Source organism: Melanostigma gelatinosum (assembly GCF_949748355.1).
Source record: "Melanostigma gelatinosum genome assembly, chromosome: 20".
NCBI lineage: Eukaryota > Metazoa > Chordata > Actinopteri > Perciformes > Zoarcidae > Melanostigma > Melanostigma gelatinosum.
Genome location: NC_136653.1, coordinates 4,617,748 through 4,640,238, shown reverse-complemented (window position 1 = coordinate 4,640,238; position 22,491 = coordinate 4,617,748). Strand labels below are relative to the sequence as shown.

The following is a 22,491-nucleotide window of genomic DNA, read 5'->3' as shown; positions in this document are numbered from 1 at the left end:
TCACATTCACGATGGTCCATATTTTGAAGGTGCACCGTTTGGCCAAAGGGTGTGGAGACCTGATCATCTGCAGGTGGGCTGAACAGAGGGTGAATAATTCATGAGGGACAGCATTGCTACTGTTCTCTGCTTGTTCTGGATGTATTCTATTCAAACGTAATGAGACTGGCGGTTTAAAACCAGGACTCACAAGACCAGCAGGACCAGCTCACTCTGATCCGCTGACTTCAGACCATCCCTGCTTACTGTACACCGATCCTCCGTCTACTGTACTGCGAGCCTCCATGTTTATTTGCTCCGCGTGGACCGGACTGCACTGCACAACAGAAGTCGGCCTCAGCATGAGGTCATAGCAACCCCTTCATGGGTCACGTGTTGTCTGTGTTGGCGCTCCTCAGCGAAGGCTTTGCCCAATTACAAGCCTCGAAGAAGCCGCTGTCCTCCGGGGAGGATGTTACCGCTCTGCAGCTGAAGTACCAACACTTCATCGCCATAGCAACTGGCCCCCCTGACTCCCACACCCACGCACCCTACCTCCCTCACACACACACACACACACACACACACACACACACACACACACACACACACACACACACACACACACACACACACACACACACAGCAGGGAAAAGGTACAGTAGCCATCAGCAGGTATTCTTCATCTTTCAGAGATTGTTTAGAGTTTAACGTGCAGTACGTTGATGAACTGTCATAATGAAGTACAAGTGCTTCCTCAGGTGCAGCAATTGTGATCATTTGGAACACAACGCTGACATGTGGGTGGCTCCAGTTTTGGGTGAACTGATTGATTGGTTCGAGTGAACCAGGTGGGTGTTTTGAACTGTAATTATAGAGACTTGAGGAAGCATTGGAGGCCTGTTTTAGATGGAGTAATGAAGGAAGCCACCAACAAGTAGTGTGTGTGTCTCAAAGCCTGATGTATCCTCTTCCTCTGTGCCGGAGAGCTCCACTGTGGTCCAACAGCTGTTAGAAACACGTCAGTGAGCCACAATGCTGCACTGCTCGACTCGATCCTTCATTACATGCACAATATCAGACAATCAGATCTTTTCACATGGATATTTTTTATTTGGAGTCATTCCAACATGCACAGTCGTGCTGCTGGAAACATTCTCACCAATGCACCCAATGTGTATTCATCCACAGCTGAAAATAGACCCAAACAAATGCATTATTGCGTCCTGCTTGAGTAAACTTTGCTGAATACACTACGGTGCTGAGCTCAGCGTGTTAGCTCAGTCGCTAAAGGGACAATGCATTCACTGTTTATTCAGAAGACATATTCGTGCCGTTGACAGCTGCCTCATAACTGTTTTGTGGAGCAGTTTATACTTCAGCAAAGGAGGGTTCAATAAAGGTCCATGGCTCACACAGAAGGCAACAATGAGCTCCGTTTGCACGTCAAGGTCGAGTCCAGATTTACTTGCAGTTAAATCGATTTTTGTTCGCCGATATAAAACATGTCAGTAAATATCCCTCTGGTAAATTCTGAAGCTCTTTAGTGTCTATGAGACGACTAAACGTCTTCACGGCGGCTCGTCCGCCTTCACATCCTCGTCGTGCATACTGGCCCTGACCGTGGTGCAGTTCCTCGATTAGCTGTTTGCAGCTTCCGGTTGCAGTCACGCCTCAAACATCATAAAAGTGTGTGTTCATTCGTGGAGATTATCTTGCTGAACACAACTTGCAAATATTATAAACTTGTGTTTGTCGCAGAGCTTATTTGCAAAAATCTAAAATCCGATGGAGAAATCGACGCTTCCGGGGTCGGCCTACAAAAATGCGTCATCTCTGCAGAGCTCTCATTTCAGGACGGACAGATATGCCTGAGGTGCTGCATGAAGAGTAGACCGAAGAATCACATCGCAGAGGACGAATTACAATATCTGACCAAGAACCACAAAGTTGCAATGTTCAAGAAAGTTCTCCGAAAAATAAAAACCCAATTATATAAAAATGGCATCGTAAATGTACATAATCTCTTCATCTCGTTAAAGTCAGTTCTGGGGGTTTATAAATGGCTCCCCGATCCTTCCTCAATAAAACATTGGTGGCTTGTGTGCCTTTACAGTGTGCTTACTGAAAATGGCTCTCAGAAGAAAGGGTAGTTTTGGAATAAAATTATAAAAGAACTGAAACAACACATACAAATAAAATACATTTAAGTGGCTTAGTGGCATATAACATCTGACATCAATTGCATTCCATATTCTTCCATGTACAAAGTCTAAATAATGATATAGTTTCCAGTGCTTTGAGATAAAATATACAACATTGTGGAAGTAGATTTACAGCATATTAGCGCCTGTGTTTCCTCTCTTTCATGAGCTCAGGCTGAGAGCTGCATATGAGGCGCAGACCCTTGATGTGCCCAGAGCAGCGAGGACGAGATGCCTCACTCTGCTTCTGTGAAAGGACACGCAAGTGCTGCTGAGTACATGCAAGTGTCTCAACGCGCTCTGCAACATGCGGCCCGCGTACATGGAATAGACCATGAGGACATCTGAGGGTTCCATCTGCAGGCCTGCACGTTGGATTTGTCTAATTTGACTCTCGTACTATAAAAAAGCAAAGAAAGTTCTTTGCACAGAAAGGCTCCTGTAGTTGCTATACTGAGCCAGTTCAGAGTAAATCCAGTATGACGGGTTTTCTCCGGCACTGAGCTTTGTTTCTCCGCTCCATCTGTTTCACTCGGAGGGTGTGAACACAGCAACGCTGCTACATGGTGCTGAGGTCAGGACTGAGTCAGTGCCTCATGATTGCACTTTATTGGTGTGAAATCTCTCTCTCTGTCTCTCGCTCTCTCTCCGTCTCTCCGTCTCTTCTCCTGTCTTCTTCCCTGTCTCCCGTTCATAAACACACACACACACACACACGTTACCAAGTGTGCACACAACAGAACACGCGTGACGTGAGCGCAGACACACACACACACACACGCTTGTAAAACTCTCTGAGCTTATAAACACTCTTCTCTCTCGCGCTCCCTCCTCTGTTCTGCTCTTTGTCTCGTTTGACAACCTGTTTTCTCTCCCTCTTCCTCCTTCCTTCCTCCTCTCCATCTCTCCGATGCCCATCGTATACCCTCTGTGCTGCCAAACTGCCTTTGCATTTCAAATGAGCACACGTCCAGCCGGGCCACAGGGCACCTGCTGAGGGGGGCTGAGAGGGGAGAGCTAGCGGTGTACGGGTTTGCTGTGTTTGTTTGCGAGTTCAAGCTTTCCATTAAAAACAACAAACAAGCAAAATATTCCTGTAAAAAAATGAGGAAAGTAAAAATATTTTTTGGGAAACTAGCATAAACATCAGACCAGTACAAAGCACTGTGGCCGTTTGTTAAACACTACATGAAATCGATATATAATGTTAAAGGAGGACAGAGGGCGTTTCATTCAGTGCGATCAGTGACCACCCTCATCGTCCCAGCTGCTTCCAGGATCTGAACCTTTTGACCCTCTGGTCCAACAACTCGTTCATACTCCACACATAAGCCTGAGCAATAACTCATCGCGAACCACAAGAGAAGGTTGAGTCAAGGACCTGAGACACTTCATTCCGCGGGACTCTCAGCCCTGAGGGACGGGACAGAGTCCGCTTTGATAAGGATGCTTGAGGAGAACGGAGCGCAGTGATCCTGTCCCGGGTTACAAACACGTCACAGGAGGAATCACCTCCATAGAAGGCTGTGGTTTCTGCATGTTAGAGCAACAGTCCTCGCTTCCAGTAAATCTGTTTGTTGAAGGACATCAGGTCACTTACAAGGTGCAAAAAGTTCATGTCGACATCAAATTCACCTGTGAGTCTGATCACACGGTCAGATGTGATCTCAGTCAGAACTACTGTGACAACAACAGACCTCGACGATGCAGCATATTAGCTACAGCATGATGTTCTTATGCAATATTCACAATGAAAAGAAACATTCATCATGAATAGCCTGCTTTGACCTCAATGTTCATGCAAAGTGTTTGAAGCACAATTCATACATGAGTTGTTAAATCTAATATATGGTACCTGGATTAGCAGCCAGGGTATAACTGGTATAAAGGGAAGCTTGTAGACATTTAGCTCCATCTAACAGTCTTTATTTAAGGGTGTTATTGTCTAAAAATATACCAGCAAGAATGTTGATCATGTAATTTATAGTACACAACACATGGAGCATCAGGTGTAACGTGGTTGGTTGAGATCAGAGCAGGACCATCTTGTTTGTTAGCCATGGAGGCACCACTGACACGGAGACCCAATGTTCTTATTTCTTTCCTTCTAATGTTTGTGTTGGATTGCTTTATAATGTCGTCATGATCAACTCTCCCAGTGAATGCAGTTGGGTGTTCTTGGGAGTAAATAAAGCCAAGAGCATGCTGGCTCCCTGTGAGAAAGCTGAACTCGTGAAAATCTGCAGATGGTCTGAAACTAGCTTTAAAAAAGAAGAAAAGTCACATTTTTAAGTCGGAGCTGAACGTCTGTGGCTGCACAGATATCGAGGGAGAGATGAACTCACAATCTGTTCTCTCAGATGATGACACTCAGTGGAGGGTTGTGTCTCCCTCCACGTCATCAGCTTCTAATTGGCTGTGCCTCTTCATGAACAGCGTGTGCCCCAAAGACTAAAGCATCAACACAGCATCTCTGCTGTGTGTCTTCTCTGAACAGATGAGACTGGATGCAGCAGCAGCATCAGCACCTTGTCGGGTTGATTCCGTACTTTGAGAAAGGGCAGGTCTCCCTTGGAACAAAAGCAAAGAAGGAAATGATACAAAGTCTGCCACAAGCTCACCATGAAAACAAAGAGAGTCGATGCTTTAATGCCCCATGTCATCGTAGTAGAAATATCCATAAACCTTTGTGTTGATACTGGATGATAGCGCCCTATTAAGACAATCAGTGCCAGTGCAGGAAGCAGTGTGTTTCATTGTGGCATGGTGGAAGGTAAATGTTTGTTTTTAGCTTTAACCACAATCTCTTTCTATGACTGGACTGTGTTGCATCTTTCTGTGTCGATAGAAGTTTGTGTTTTGAGTCTTCTTTTCTTATCTTTTCATTTTTCATTCAGGTTTAGTGTTTCCTGCTTTTATTTTGAAGTCCGCTCCTCGTGCATCTTGTTTTTACTTCTTGAACAATGATGCCCTAACCTCTTTCTAAATGGCACTGCAGTAGCCATGCACACATGGAGCAGACGGATTGTACAGTGCTGCAGCAATCGAATGGCAAGTAATGCAAATATGCTTCTGTCAAGAAACACATTTCTGAAATGTTGCAGCAGACTAAAAAAAAGTCTTGATTATAATCCTGTCAAAGTGAATCATATCCAAATATGTGTAATGTCATCAATAGGCGTTTCAGCACCGCTCAGCAGTTGAAGTGGGCGTGTCTGTTTACCGCCTTCCATGAGTCCCCGTACTCTGCGCTCCCTCCCCTCTCGGCCCATTGCCTGGACCTCTATTCGCCACTGCTTCATGTCCTTTCACGCTCGTCCCCCCCATTCATCATCATCAAGTCTCTCTCCTCCAGTCTTGATCATACACCTCTCACATACGCTTTCGGACTTCCTCTCTCGTTCACCTTGACTCCTCTGCCGCCCCGAGAGCGGCGGCGACGACACAGAAAAAGGCCGACCAACTTCAAGACACCGGATCCCCCAGTGTTCCGGGGATTAGACCTAATTTGCATAAATCTGCATAACCTCGTTAAGGCAGAGGGAGACGTTGTAGACACTGTAGCCTGAGACACTTCAGAGCGAAACAGCCCATTAAGGATTGGGCTGATTATGGGATTATCACTCTTAACGACTAGACTGTTGTGTACTCTCTGAAAAGTGTCCCGCGCATGACTGAATCCAAGCTGTGTGCAATGAGGGAATCCAAGCTGTGAGTCGGGTGACCTCCGGGTTGCACTTACGTGGGATTTGTTCTTGACCAAGTTTTTATTTCCATTCATATCATTTTCAGTAACGTGCGGTAGAGATACCATGGATTAGCAATACAAACATGCTGCCCCACTCCAGTGAGAGGTGCTCGAGCAGCACGTTAACCGAAGAAGTTTCTCCCACCTCTTCCTCTTGCCTGGTTCCTAAATACACAAAATGCAAATGTTCAATCTGGAGGCCAGTAAAGTAAACGGGATCTGAAATCGGGGGAATTGAAACTCCAGGAGATCATTTATCAGAATCGGATCGTTTATATTGTATATAATCCGTCATTTACGTGTTCATAGTAGATTATGGGTTTTCTTGCCAGATTCACTCGCGGCTCATAGAGACGTAGGGTGAGGGACGCCGCAACTCTACCGTACGTCCTGTGTGTACAGCCCAATTGGTTTACAATGGCACGGAAGAATATAGGCAACACATCTTATGTGAACCCGTCTTTACACATAGTCTTTTTAATGTCCACCAGGGGGCGACTCCTCTGGTTGTATGGACGTCTATGAGAAAATGACTCTACTTCTCTCTTGATTTATTCCCTCAGTAAACATTGTAAACATGAGTTTATGTCTCAATCTCTAGTTTCAAGTATTCTTCAATGCAGCATGATGTTCATTTAGTACATTATGCTCCATTTAGAAAACAGGGCATGCTTTAGGTCGGTTCTACCTTGTGATTGACAGGTCGTTACCAAACCAAGATGGTGACGACCAAATTCCAGATCTTGAGGCTTCATAACTGTCGTCCACAAACCAAAGGGTAACGTCACAGGGACTACGTCTACCGTGATATAAAGTCGATGGTATCTCCCATGATATGGGCCGATACACAACACAACATGCAGGTATTTCACACGTTTCTGTTCAGGTAGTGAATGAAAGTATATTGGTGGAAAGGTGTTATTTACACCCACTGTTTAGAAACGGCACAGAAATGCAACCCTAAGTGGACTGAAAAAAATGTTCCGGCTTCGGCTGTCAAAAAACATGACAGGACCCCCCATCCTCCTGTCAGCTGTCTCAGCACTTCTCCAGCACTGCACACTTCTGTCTTGGCGACAGCCAGCATCTCTAAGAGGACGAATATACAAGTGCATTATGGAAAGAAGTGGTGCTTTGGCAGCATTTTCATTTTAGGGGACATATAAATATGTCATAAATATGGGGACATATGTAATTATTTCTCTGGCACAGTGAGAGAGATGGCAGTCGAGTATGATCGACGGGTTCACCAGAGGGACCAACACAGGACTGTGTCCCACCTGTGAGCTGACAGCTGTTGGATGGAGTGCTTCACAGCAGCAGGGCTGCACGATGAACACGGTCACTGCACATGGCTCATACAGCGGCGTGTGTGTTGGTCAACAGAAATGTACAAGTCGATTTCACTTGGTCCCCTGGAGGAGTTTTGAACTCCAGCATTCCACATCTATGTTCCCTTGCACTCCTAATGGTCAATGTGTTGTCACATTGACCATTAGAACATGTTACTATTATACAAAAGGCTTCACTTTGAAATGACACACCTTTGAGTTTTATTTCTATCTGACGACTGCTAAGAAAATACTAGTATTGAGCTTGAAACACCCACCTTACAATTCCTACAGCATGACCCAATGGACTGTGATATGCCTCATCATCATTTCCCTGGAACGCTCTGTAGCATGGACCGATGGAGCCAGCAAATATAGAACTGCAGTCTAAGGCAGTGGAGTGCAAGGTGAGGAAATAACGCCTTCCAACATAATGGTATAACACAATCGAGTGCACCGGTATTATGATACAACCGAATGGAATAGGAGTTCAAAACGGTAACACTAACTCAAGGTCCTCCTGCTGTTCCCGGAGCTTGCAACCACATCTGTTGTGGACTGCACAAAGCGGATAAGGTGCTCCCGCTCAGGGGCCTCATAACCCGGTAGACCAGCAGAGCCATGGAAATAACATAAAAACATACTATGTTCAGAAGCACATTGAGTTTATTCAGTTGTCTCCAGTGAGCGAATTCATGGACAAATGGGAACAAGGACTAGATGATGAGAATCGTGCCCAGATTTAAGGAAAGGAAAGACATAAGCTTCCCACTGAGACTGCCTCCTGCGGGTGGACTGTCAGAACATCGAACCAGACCGACAGAACGCAATGTGGGTGAAAGGGCAAGGACCCTAAAGAAGAACCAAGAGACTCAATCAGAGACAATAGTCCCCCATATATGATCAAACGAACAATGTTCAATCCAGGCAGCGTAATCCAAGATGGCTATGGCCAAATCGCTGAAGTTGTGGTTTTAAAATGGCCTGTGGTTCATCAGAGTGAACAGACATATTCATTGCACAGTGCACCTCAAAGAATTGTGGAAAGTCTTTGGCGATCAGACCCCATCGTGATGTTATGTAGTCAGATTGAGGGAGGTAGTGGTAGTGTGCCCCCCCCCCCCCCGTTGTCTAGGCATGTTCATCTTCTCTCCTTTGTTCCTAATCTCACTTGCTCCTCCTTTATCTCTCCGTCTCCGTATAGCAGAGCTGCTGTGTACACTTGTGCTTCTAACACATGGGCTTCCCTCCTTATCCGCCTACGCAGTGCACTCAGGGAGATTCCAAACGCATAAACACACACACACACACACACACACACACACACACACTGACTGGTAGATTGCAGAGCCCCCGAGGTCTGGGCTTCGTGAATTATTCAGTTTGCGTTGGTGGGTCTGCGGGAACGTGCTCGTGTGTCTGAGATCTCATACATACATTTGTGTGTATTTGGATGCGTGCATGTCTCATGAATCTGTGTGTGTGTTTGTGTGTCTGTGGGAATATGAAATGGTGTTTTCCTCCTGAGCAGCAGCAGCTTATATTTAATCAGCCTCTCCATCAGCTTCTCAGCCTCTCAGGCTTCAAAAGCTCATTAGGAGGAAATTGCAGGGAGAAGCAAGATGTGGTCAGTGATGTCACCAAGAGCAGAGACTGCTTGAGGGCGTTTTAGATCACTCTCTGATAATGTCAGTGATCGATGAGGAACTATGAAACTGGGAAATGCAGGATTTTAGCCCTCAATGGTGCTTTGTTTGCCCCATCTCACCACATCTGGAAAAAGCATGCCAGCATCCCCACATGTTATGCTTGTATTTAACGATTTTGCACCTCAGAGTTCATGCTTAGTGTCAGCATTCAATGGTAATACAAGAAGCAGTGCTTCCTTTCTGCAGTTCTACAGATTCCTGCAAAAATCCCACCATAATAATGAAAAACTGTCATTGTTGGAATGCTGTTCAGCATTCCAACTATTGTTCTACGAATCTTTATTCAACTTCTATTTCTTCCGTCCCACCTCTTCTTCTCCTTCATATTTTAAGCTCCAGAAACCGTTCAACTATTAAAATGTTCAGCTCTTTCACCAGAGGGGTGCTATGACTTTTCATATTTCTAACCTTTAAACTTTTTGAATTATTAAGCTTTTTATTTTCAATGGGATCTCTATGGAGAATATTTTCAAATGGCTTCAGGCACACAGGTGTTCGCGATTGAGCCAATTAGTGATGTTGATAAACACACAGACTCACAGACACACGCGCACATACACTCCTCTCCCTCTATCTCTCTGTGTCTCTCATACAGTCATTCAGGTCTTAGGGATCTTTAGAGGTCTTTCCCCCCTCCTCCACCCCCCCCCCCACACACACACACGCCATTTCAAAATAAAAGCCCCACAGAATGAATTCTAACTGAAATGCTTGTGATGAGCCTGTCATTTAATAACCGGTTTGTGTTTATCTAACATTATGATTCTGTCTCCTCTCCCCTTCTCCCCCACACCCCACACCCCATTTCAAAATAAAAGCCCCAGAGAGTGAATTCTAACTGAAATGCTTGTGATGAAGCCAGGCATTTAATAACCTCTGTTTATGTGTGTCAAACATTATGATTATGTCTCCGCTCCCCCTCTCCCCCCCACCCAGCCCCACGCTTTCAAAATAAAAGCCCCATGGATTAACTGTATTTAAACAAGCTCAAAATTAGGCTTTTTTGTTAAAAAAATGAATGCTCTTACTAATACTGCAACAACTACTACTGCTGCTGCTAATATAGTATTACTACTACCACTATAACTTTTTCTGTTGCTACTATTACTACTGCTATTACTGCTACCATCAATATTATTACTACCACTACTGCTATTACTACCACTACCACTATTACTTATACGACAACTGCTACTACTACTGCTATTCATGCTACTAAAAGTAGTAATATACTACGTCTTCTACTACTTCTTCAAATTACTAATACTTCTACTACTAATAATACTTCTACTACAACTACAAATATTACTACTGCTACTACTAGTACTTATTCTAATGCTACTAATACTTCTACTAATAATACTTCTCCTACAACTTCTACGACTACAAATATCACCACTGATGAAATTATTTAAGCCACAGAAACCGTTAGAATATAAAAATGTTCAGCTCTTTCAGGAGAGGGGTGATATAACTTCATATTTGTAATCTTTCAACTTTTTGAATTATTAAGCTTTTTGCAATTTTTTAAAAATTGGATATCTATTTTCAGCAATGTTTTGCAATTCATTTCAAATTTCAGCATTCCGACGCATTTTCAGCAGGAAATGATTTTCTAGTTCAATATAATATAAATAATGACTTGAGAGAATGATACAAATGATCATTCTCTCCTTATTTTTCAAGCCACATCAAAATTGCAACAGTCAAAATATTTGCAATGAGATACCTTTCTCAAAATCATTCATTCGCGGCCCATGATTGGGCCGCGAGCGCCACCTAGAGGGCCGCGAAAAACTTTCAGTTTTGCACCTGTGGGCCGCGAGGGCCGCGGGACCGCATAGGTTATCAATTGAAGACACCAGAGATATCACTGTTATCCATGAGACACTCAGTTACAATATAGCTTCCCACCACCTGGTGGCGGTAATGCGTCAGTCAGTTGTTTAACAAGCTGCAATAAGCAGAAGAAGACACTCAGCTAGCCGCTAGCCTGTAGCGAAAGTTATGGATACGTTATTAAAAAGAAAAAACGAAGACGACAGTGGTGCCATACCCTCCAAAAGTCTAAATGTGTGCGCAAGTACAACCCTGACTTTCTTAAGTACGGCTTTGTGAACGGAGGCAACGAGGCAGAGCCGAGGGCTCAGTGTGTGGAATGTGAGCTAATGCTATCAAACGAAGCACTGAAGCCTTCAAAAATAAAGCGACACGTAGCGACGAAACATCCAACGCTCGTGGGAAAGTCTGTTGGGCTTCTTGTTGTGTATGCAGGTTTACATACACATGATAATAAATGTCTTTGTGATCATCACATTCTATCATCTCATTTATTTAACAAGGGTTTTGCCTGTTCAACACCGGCATCCTCGATCCCCTCCCCTTCCGTTCCTACGGCTTGTTTGCGCAAATACGTCACAAAACATGTCCGTGTTTGGTATCCCAGCATGCCCAAAATCCTCATCTTTGCAAAGAAATCATCAATTTTCTTTCATTTCTTATGGTTTCTCCACAAAAGGAGCCCACACACACACTGTCCAAAGTCGCCATAACCGCTGCAAGTCGTATCTTGCAGCATTTCGACGGAAAAAGACACATTACAGACCCGACAACGTGCTAGCGGATGTTACCATGGAGCTACTGCCTTCAGAAAACGCTAGTACTTATAGTACAAACCTCATCCTCCTCTTCCATAAGCCGTCAACCAACGTTTGCGTAACTGAGCTATTCTCATTCTCGATCGTGCGCTCGGTCGCAGCCATTAAGCACAGCAAGTCCGCTACTCACACACCATGTCATCGACCATATATACATAGTTTTTGCAATTTGCAAAGGCTAAAAATAAAAGGAAAATAATATAAAATCACAATATAAAGGGAGAAACACCTTTAGTGTGTCAGAATATCATGTGGTTACCATGTGTCCATTTGGGTCTCCAAATGTCCTTTTAGAGCTCCGCCTGGATCTCTTCATGGAAGAAACTCTGTAGAAAGGTCATACTTTGTCCAATCTTCTTCAAATTTGAGGCAGTTGTTCAGTTAGTGTAGTTACAGCCCTATACTGTCCTTTACCTGTACAGATACAGCCACCGGCAGTTATTTATACTGAAAGATACTTTTTTATTTTATGCGGACAAAAATCTTAAATTTTTACTGACTCCAAAGGCCCACTGCTCTGTTTCTGTATGACCTACAGGTTGTCTGACACTTTTGATGCATATAGTCAGAGTGGGCCCCGGGACACTTTGTACTTGAAAAGTTGGGCCCCGAGGTCAAAAAGGTTAAGAACCCCTGCTCTAAAGGACTCTGCTCCTATAAAAGACTTAAACAGCTTGCTTCTGTCGACCATTATCGGTGACTGAAAACCACAAAGGCTGGAAAATGAAATGTACAACACACACACACACACACACACACACATCTTTGCCTCTGTATTACCTAGTGCTCAGTGCAACCAGACAAACCCATCAGCTTTCATGAGCCTCTGAGGGGCTGCTGCTGCTGCCGCTAATTCACGGAGGCGCATCCACATAACCAATCTCCACTGTTTTCATGAATATCTGAACAGGCTCCTTCCGTCTCCCAGGAGGACAGCCTGTTGAACCCAGGATGTGTCCACCATGTAGACGATATTTGTGCTTTATGAAGGAAGGGTGGAGAGGAATTGATAATGGAGGAACGGGCACAGAGGTTTTTAATTCATGCTGGAGAAATGGGCAAAGTCAGTTTGAATGTCATGATCTGTCAAGAGTGTGTGCTGTGGCAATTCTTTCTGAAGTATTTCTGCTTGGTTAGATTGCTCGATGGACAGACAGGATGGGCCGGACTCTAACCCAGCATTCAGGCCTCTGCACACCAAGGGCGTGACCAATAAACAACACAATATGAAAAACACGCCTGCAAATATTTGACAAAACTATTCTTATCTGCAGCGATTTTAATAAAAGGTTGGAAAATTCCGAATAATAATAATAATAATAATAATAATAATAATAATAATGGGATCCTATTGACCCGAAGCAGCATCTGACAGAGGGAGACGGTTGTATGGCCTCAGCTACTGGAAGATATTTCATTGAGTTCCGTCTTGGTGGAATGCTCTGAGTGGGTCACCTCCGGTCATGTTCAGTTGCAGGGAGCAGGAACATTTGAGTAATTAGACATTTTAGCCTTTTCTTGGTGGGGGGTCAAACTTAAAGTGAGAGGTCATAATGTCACTGATGAGGTCAGCCTCTCTGTCTGATAGATGTATTAGAGAGAAACGACACAAATACAAACACTAAAATGTGTCTTTTATATATTTACACATATTTGTGTTTTGCATCCAGCTGCTTTATGCCACGATATTTATTCACAGTTGAATGATGTACACATGCTGATTGAGCGCTCCATGAGAACGTAGGCAACCTGTTGGCGCTGCTCCTCACCAGCATGCTGGGTGAGTGTTGTGTCTGCTCTCTTGATTAGAGGTGCCCGCTGTGTCTCCGTACTTCTAACTCAGGACTCACGCTGTGCCGTGTCTCGCTGCCTTCTCTCTAGTTCCATTCCTCGTCCAAGTTTGTGTTTGACGCATCCCCATCTCTTCTTTTTTACAGACACACTCAATAAATACGCTCATATCCAAGTAATGCCCCGACTCCATTGATACAGGAACAAAACTTTCCAACATCCATAAATCATCCGCTGCAGCCTTCAAACTCATTCCAACGTAATAATAACTGCAGCAGCTGAGCCGTTCCTCCAAAACAATGGGGCGCACAAAGAGCTCGAGTCGGACACGGCAGTCTTGAATATCATCCACCCAATAGGTTATTCTGAAAAGAAATGAAGTGTGCAGAAATGTGTGAGAATAGCAGGTGGTTAGAGAAAGACTTCTAAATCAGCGGTTCACAGGAGGAGGACATCACCTCTGTGGAACAGGGAATAATGACTGTCTACCTCTTCCTTGTTCGAGGATAGTTCCTGCTCAGCGGCCGTTTCACAATCAAGTCTAATGAAGAACACTTAGCAAGAGAAATTGCCTCGGTGTGTTCGGACTTCATTTTCGTTCTTCATAAAGGGCATTGTATGATGCATTACCTTCTCCCAAAAAATCTTGCCGACGGTTAGAGGAAGAGCCGGGCTGTGACTGTTGTTCAGACGTACGGTGACTCAAGGGAGATACATCCGGAGACGCATGCTTTCAGTGGCAACGGGAGCTGCAATCAAGACTAAACCGGTCGAAATATTTCATGGATTTGTGATTTGAAATTCAATCAGTGCTTGGTTGAAGGAGGCACAATCAATACCAGAAGCATACAAACCTCTCACTTCCTTCCTATCTAAACGATGAAGGAAGTGCACTTCAATTCCAGACAAGACGTTTGTCATGAAGGCATAATCAAAGTTCAAAGTTCAAAGTTTGCTTTATTGTCAATTCCACAATGTACTGAACATACTAGGGAGTTGAATAGTTGGGGATAATCAAATCTTCTGAGCTGGCAGGCAGAGGAGCGAGGCTGCATGGCCGACACAAAAACCTAAACATTCAATTAGCCTATAACTAGAGCCAGTATTTGGTGTGTCCGTCCTGGGCTACTGTAGACACATGGCGTCCGGCTCCGGGAAGACGACCCACTCTGTATGTAAATGTGAATGCCTCTATGTAAAGTAACGAAAACACAACCATTCACAAAGAAAGCATGCTCAATCATATCATATTCCATTACTGCCAACAGAGCCCCGTAAATGCCTTTAAGGTTACACACACAAAGTTCAGCTTAACGCGGCTATAATCTGTATTCTTTCAATTACAGTGTATCAAATGAAATATGAAATATGAACCCACAGAGAAAGATGCAGCCTCATAGATGGTTCAGCTCGTGGTTCTATTATTTTGTTTCACTGTCAGCGCCTCCTAGCGTTGTTTGCTGCGTCTGTCTTCAGTGAAAAGGTCTCTACCTGCACAGCAGCGACCAGCACACAGACACAGAGACCAGCTGGTCAGAGCACGGCTCAGTGGGACGTCTGACCTCAAGGTTGGCAGTTCGATACCTGGCTTCTACTGTCTGCATGTTGAAGTGTCCTTGAGTCACTGAACCCAACACACTGCTCCTCAATGCTTACGGGTTCGGCTGTAAATGCAGAGATCCAATTTCATGTTTTATTAATTTTTTTATTTAGCAGCTAAAAGGACCGATATTCCCCTCAGGAGTTGATGTGTAGACCATTCACCTAAAAGAGAGTGAATATTGGACTTACATTCGTCAGACTAATGTTGCTCCCCAACTGCTGAATGTATGCAAACTGTTTGCTGAGGAAAGGTCGAGCCTTGCTGGTATCAGCAGAACATTGACAGGAGATGATGGGAGAGAGATGGGTAATCACATGCAATGGCACGATGCAAATCGTTACGTTACGGTCCATCTGCACCACGACACACCCACGCCGTTAACAGTTTGTTACTGCCCACATCAAAACCGTGACACCGCATGCTTTTCTTCTGAGTGCGGGGTGTCTTCATGGAACATAAAGGCAAATATAACTGTGGGTTAAGTGCTGAATGTGCAGTATGGCTGCGTTCAAATCACTCCCAATTTTCTTTTATAGTGCACTCACCTTCCACTATTTTATTTTAGAGTGTGTGACTAAAGTGTCCTCGGGCTGGCCATCTGTGGCCTTTGTAAGAACGTATTGCCTTGTGTAGATTGTTAGAGATGAAGATATTTATGTTTATGTTTCCTGACCTGGTGGACTGATCACCAATTTCACATAGTTTGTTTTAGCTTTGTGATTTGCAGCGTCCTCTTTCTTCCTATTGCTCTATAATCTATTTGGCGTGTAGCTGTTGATCTGAATGGAGATGAATAAAGTCGAATTAAGTTGAACTGAATCCACAGACACAGAGTGAAATGCTCTCAAAAGCCTTGGGAGAAAAAGAGATGTTTTTTCCCCACCACAGTCTTGCAGTCCATTTCCTTGATGCAGTCTAATTGCTCAGCAATGTGGTCCGATTCTTCCTGTGCCTTCCATCCCTGCACAGATCACTTCTGCTGTCTTCATCCACTCTCCTCTTCCCCATATCTCCCTCTATAATTTGCCCCTCTCGATTGATCTCCTGTCATTCTTCCCTCCCAAAGTCTTTCTGCGCCACCATCCCATTCCCATGGCTTTATTCATCCTCAGCCAGCCCTCACGCTGTCTCTTGCTTCGCACGCCCTGTCCCTGTCCCCGGCCTTTCCTCCTTCCCGCTAACCATCTACATGACTATTTATGAACGCAGTATGCCTCACAGTGGGGCCCGACACTAAGTGAAAGTAACGGGGAACATCGGAGCTCTTCAAAAGCTGGAAGCTCTTTAGCGGAGGCCGTCTATCAGCCTGACAGAGTCTCACGCTGAAGCAGCACAAACACAATCACACGAGGCCTCATGCACATGGAGACGTTCATGTAGTTTGTATGTGTTCCCACGAGACGCCCGGGAGATTCCACTCGCACTAACTGGATACTTGACTCTATTCGCAGTGTATCACAAGGTAAAAGAGTCCGTGTGCTGGGTAAGAGAGTATTTGTGTTAAAGTGTCTGTGTGTGTTCAGGCACAACAGCAGCTCTCTGAGAGCATTACGATCATCCATTGACATAGAGCAGAGGCCACAGAGCTAAATGGCTCCTTTACTGTAAGTGGTTTCAACAGAGACAGACATCCGAGCTTTGTGGGAGACGGAGCCACCGACGCTGTGATCTACACTTCTGACTAATGCTGGGCGGTATACCGGTTTTAATTTCTCTTATGATATACATTTTTCACACACCGTCATACCGGTGCTCTTCAACAGGCAGCTAAATATATTGTTCGCTGCTGAGAGCGCTACAGTCGGAGCTAGTTGTCTTAAGTGTATTGAGAGGGAACCCGTCATGGTTCTAACTTTATAACAACAATTAATAACCCACAACTAACGCTCTTTAACAACAAAACACCACAACACAACAGTTTGTGACACAACCAATTAGTAACACTAATAATTGTACATATATAAAATTACACTGCTGAACGGCATGCTGGGTACAGCTCGCTAGCTAGCTAGCCCGCTAGCACAACAGTCTGCTAACAGGTAGAAGAAGCTCCGTCGCTACATTAAAGAACAGAACAGAGCGATGCAGGAGGAGAGAGGAGCTGTGTCTGCTGTTTGGAGGTTTTTTGGTTTTAAAAAATCCGACGTAGCTCAAAAGACGATAAATTGTAAAGTTTGTCGAGCCGCTGTTATGGCCTCTGGTGGCAACACGAGCAATTTACTCCATCACCTCAGCCGAAAACATGTGTTGGAATACGAGGAGTGTATTCGATTACGGTCCTCGGATGCTTTTTTGGGTATTTAGGTCAGACACAACGCTGATTACCATAATATGTGTGGTATTTTGTATAAATGTACGTTGGTACATAGAGGGTGATAAGAAGCTGTACATGGAGGGACTTAGGACCCAGGGGAATGTAGGTGAAGGAAACAGGAAGTAATGGAAGACACGCCACACAAACAGCTGTTCACCACTCGCTGGCCGGTTGGCTTATAATTTTATTTCGAAAGTGGGACTCTTATTTTGAAGGGGACATGCCAGCATGAGGCTAAAAGCCTAGAAATGTCCAGTTGGTGAAAATACGTCTTCCAAACGAGAAACATTGTATCTGTTACTGTTTCGGAGGTGGCTGAAAGGGGTACACGGTTCGTGAATGCTTCATTTAATTTTGTCATTGATACTTAATAACTTTACGGCTACTTTGCATAGGTTTAATACGTTTTAAAATGAGCATTTGGAAGATAGCAAGACCGCTTACCCCAGGGGTGTCCAAACTTTTTTCACTGAGGGCCACATACAGAAAAATATACCAAGGGCTGGGCCACTCAGGTCCGATCGCCTCACCCCTAGTGTGTTAAAGTGAGCAAAATCAATCAAATTTGGTTCTCAATGTGCTTTTGTTCCGATTTAACAGAGATGTTTGCTCACGTATGTTGAGCCGAACAGACTCATTATTCAAATAGAAGGGAGTTGAGAACAGCTCGATGTCTCTCTCAATGAGAGAAACATATTGAAAGCCATGGCAGCTGGTGGAACATGTTCTAGGTAGGGCTGTGCCACATCCAATCAATTTCAGCAAACATCCCAGTATGATTTAATGCTAAATAAATTAAGGTATCAAACACGTATTGCTACTTTGCAGTTAAATATTTAACATTTATTCCAACATGAAAAAAAGCAGAAAATAACACTTTGACAAACACGTCAGGACATCTTATTTACAGCTGGTAGCTTCATGTACTGCTTCCCTTTCCTGCTAGTCTGCTGTCTGATTGTGAGGTCAGGTTGATCTGATATCAGCTCTGCAGTTTCTCCTCAAAGTTCTCCTCTCAAACGGGTCTTGGAGGAGTAGTGCTCGCGCTGGAGCTCGCGCCCGCCTGTAGAGACTCGTCCGGACGGGAACGCGCAGCTTGGGGCAGAACCGATTCTGCTCCAAGCTGAATCTATTTGAGGGCGCTGATTGGCTAAATTGTATGTCACACATTTATATCTTTAATCAGCAATTGGCTAAACTGCTTCACTGCTCTTTTGGGCAGTTTCTCCAGCGCCACAGAGCTGCTGAGACGTGCACATGCAGAGAGGACATGCAGGAAAAGCATACATTTACCGCAGATATCATATTTTACACATATTACTGGGTGATTCCATATTTCAAAAACACGAATATTGACAATTTGTATAGTTTATTATGATTATTATTCATTTTATTTTTATTTGTTGTGGCTCAAGGTGGGGCGGCGCCCTATCGCCCTCTGTTGACCAGCCGCCATGTAAGCACTGACTGAGCTCTGTCATGAGAGACGTTATCATGGACACGTATTTCCCCCTTTTAGCAGAAAGGTTGGCCTTTGGAAAAACACATTTGACTTCGGACTGCGTGGGGAAGTGCGCAACATTGAAGTTGCGTAGAGTGCCCTCGTGCTCGAATTATGTTGACAGTTTTCACAACCGTGTTGATCACATCGCCGAGCTGGACTGTCTGAGCACAGAGGGCTTCTTGGTGGGTGATACGCTGCATTTTAATAGCCTAACCTCCGCTCTCTTGCGCTCGCCTTTCATAGCTGGAGCCCTATCTGTTATAACTCCACACAGCTTGTCCCATCTTGTCAATTGCATCTGACACAGCTTCAAACATGTCCTTACCTGTTGTTGTGCTCTTTAGACTCCTAAAATCAAGCAGCTCCGAATGCAGAAATGATCGTCAACTCCCCGCAAACAAATGAACAGCTGTGCGGTGTCTGTGGCATCTGTGCTCTCATCATATGCAATGCAGTAAAACGCAAAAGCACGCGCTTTATCTGACACTTGATGGTTTAGGTTAGCTGACAAGTCTTCGATTCGCCGCACAACTGTGTTTCTGGACACGCTGACGTTGTTGATTTCCTGCATTTATTCCGGGCACTTGCGACTTTAGTGAGGCACTGTTTTATGAAGTCACCATCTGAGAAAGGTTTCCCGTGGCGGGCAATGAGTTGAGCTACCTCGTGGCTGCTGTTGTGACTTTTTCTTGTGTTTTGTGTCCACGGAAAAAAACACTCTTATTGAGCTAACTGCCATTTAACTTTCTGTTCTCGCTCGGCACCAGTGTAGGACGTGTCATCATCCGGGGCTAAACGTTTCTTTGATTGCTCTTATTTTGTGGAGAAGCTGCCTTGTTCAACACAGTATCTCCACCTAGTGGTGAAACTAAGAAGTACAATACAGTCAAGCGCAAGTTTCAAGTGTGGGCCATATTACATTATATTTTTAGAAGTTGCTGCGGCCCAATTAAAAATGGACCGCGGGCCGTAGTTTGGACACCCCTGGCTTACCCCATGTTAGCTGAAGGCTAAAATACAGCGCAGGTGATTCTCGTCATCTCTAATGAGTCACGCTGGCTAATTAGCATTCCTCGCTAACTGGGCTCTGCTAGCCTGAGGAAATGCCAGTGAAAGTGCTGTAAATAATGCAAAATAATGTTTGAAATAAGTTGGTTAATATGAAAGTAAAAACGAAAAAATACAGATATTCAATATCAATAAATATTTTGACTTTATTCATGTACGTTAACTTACTTATTTATCTAAAAATATTCAAATTCATTTTAGTAATGACTTTTTCCTTAAGCAATTTTATTTTTGTTATCTTTTACCAAAACATGTCGACTCTAGCTATTTGTCACAGCAGACATTTTGACTTTGTCATAGCAGAATAAGCACATTTTATTGATGGTGAAGTCCTGCAGGTAGCGGACCCTGCAACCTTAAGGCTAATTGGAATGCCGACATTGTTAATAATATTGATTACACCTGTGGTTTCCTGCTGTGAGAAAGGCCTATCCATTCAATGTAAGGACGCTTTCCTTAATCGCAGCTTTCTTTACATTATACACTATATTTATTCTCATAGAGTATTCTCATTTCTTCATTTGTTGACTTGTGTTAGTGATGTCATTTTCTCCTCATAAGTGATATATAAATTATCTGCAAACCTTTGTACCTTTCTCCTCCAGTTAGAACAGTTGTACGTTCATGGTGTGGAAACACCGCAGTGCCTCGTATTCAGTGTAAAAGCCTTTGTGCACAATTAGCTTGAAAGCCAGTTAATCAGCAATCATACAGACACTGATTTGCAGTTTTGCATATTCACAGTTCATCGAGTTCATAAATGTAATGAAATGCATGTACATGTTGGAGTGAGTTGATCAGAATGGCATGTTCATTGCAACGCTAAGGTGAAAAACATCATTTCGTATAGCAGCCCATTGCACTCCTCACATATCAACATTTGGATGCAGCAAGGTTGCACAAATCAGACAGCAGTCTTCTGCAGGGATCACAGAAGTTTGTTGTTTGTTTCAGGAACCTGTTGTTGGTAACAGATGCCAGTTGACAGGCCCCTTGGTATCATAGCATCAGCCCTTTACTAAATCAGCAGGAGAGAGAATAATGTTCTCCCCCTTGGTATTCTACCATTTGAGAGGTACATCTAATGCGGTTACAGACCAGTTTGACTGAGAGCTAACTTGCCACATTTCTCCTGAAAGACTTGAAACTGAATTCAACTTCTGTCGTTGTGTCCACAGGTCGCAAGTTCGTCATCGCCAACGCAAGAGTGGAGAACTGCGCCATCATCTTCTGCAATGACGGCTTCTGCCACATGTGTGGCTACTCGCGTGCCGAGATCATGCAGAAGCCGTGCACGTGCAACTTCCTGTACGGACCTGACACCAAGCGGCTGGCCATCGCCCAGATGGCGCAAGCCCTGCTGGGAGCGGAGGAGAGGAAAGTGGAGATCAACCTGTACCGCAAAGATGGTAGGAAGAAACCCTAGAGTATTCTGAGAGGTGTCTGTGTGGATGTAAGAGAGGGTGTGAGGACCCGTTGAGTTGGACAGGAGATGAATATGGATCCTCTGGTGTCACTGTGTACAAGTTTGGGATGGATAGTGTGTTTGTGTGTTTTTTTACTTCACAGTTGGAGGTGACAGTGAGGTAGTCATAGAAAGTGCTTCTGTGTGTATTTATTTGAGTGTGAAAGTTTTAAGTGTTTGAATGGTTTTGTCACTGTATAACGTACTTGTTTGTAAGTTGGCCTCATTGTGTTTGTGTGTGGCGTGTGCAGAGCATTTGGTACCCACCAGCTCATGTTTATTGTCTGAGCTGTTAAGTCCATGTTGTATTGTGTGTGTCTTGTAGTGATGGAAGTGCATCAGATGCAGCATGGTACATTTGGTCTGTTTCCAGACTGCATTGACAGAAGACTACAGCTAACATCTATAACTGTGGATTGTTTATAGCTGAGAGCCTTTAAACAATGATTTGACCAGCGGCTGCACATTCATATAAAAGTCACATCAAATGTAAAAACACAACAGCAGTTTTGTAACATTTTTTTCCCAAATGTTAATGATTTCAATAGACCTGACCCATATTAACCTGTACTGGAAGAAGTACATTGGGGACGCCCCTGGAGAATTCTCTCAAATGGCAGGAGTGTGTATCGCACGTGCCAAGGAAACAGGACGCTGGTCACCGCAATGATAGACGGCTTCCATGGTGATAAAGAACTGCCATGGTGATAAAGTTAGCAACTCCCTGGGCTACAGCCAAAGCATATGCTGGACATTTTCCACCTGGAGGAGGAGGAGGAGGAGGAGGAGGTTTGCTTGAAACAAACTGAGGGGAAACTAGAGACCATCTTGCAATAGGATCACACCATACGCAACGTCAAATTGTGCCATGGGCCAAAAGTGTGTGTGTGTGTGGGGGGAGGTTAGGTTATCTGTCACAAAATCTGTCCACAGAAATATAAACACCTGGGAAAGTACTCTGTGGTGGTTCCTACGACAGTAACTGTCTCATAGGACCACATTCTGCTGTCATGACACACACATGCGCACATGCACACACACACTCACATACGCGCACACACACACACACACACACTCACATACGCACACATACGCACACACACACACTCACATACGCA

General features: G+C 44.2%; 1 protein-coding gene across 1 annotated transcript in view; it reads left to right on the top strand.

Annotated features, from left to right (window-relative positions):
- Positions 1 to 22,491, top strand: part of kcnh2b (potassium voltage-gated channel, subfamily H (eag-related), member 2b) — a gene marked incomplete at both ends in the record, with an annotated part of 239,506 nt that overhangs the window by 5,573 nt on the left and 211,442 nt on the right. The window contains one exon of the mRNA XM_079292121.1: positions 21,087 to 21,317. Within this exon, the coding sequence (XP_079148247.1) occupies positions 21,087 to 21,317 (231 nt within the window). The remainder of the gene's footprint in view (positions 1 to 21,086; positions 21,318 to 22,491) is intronic.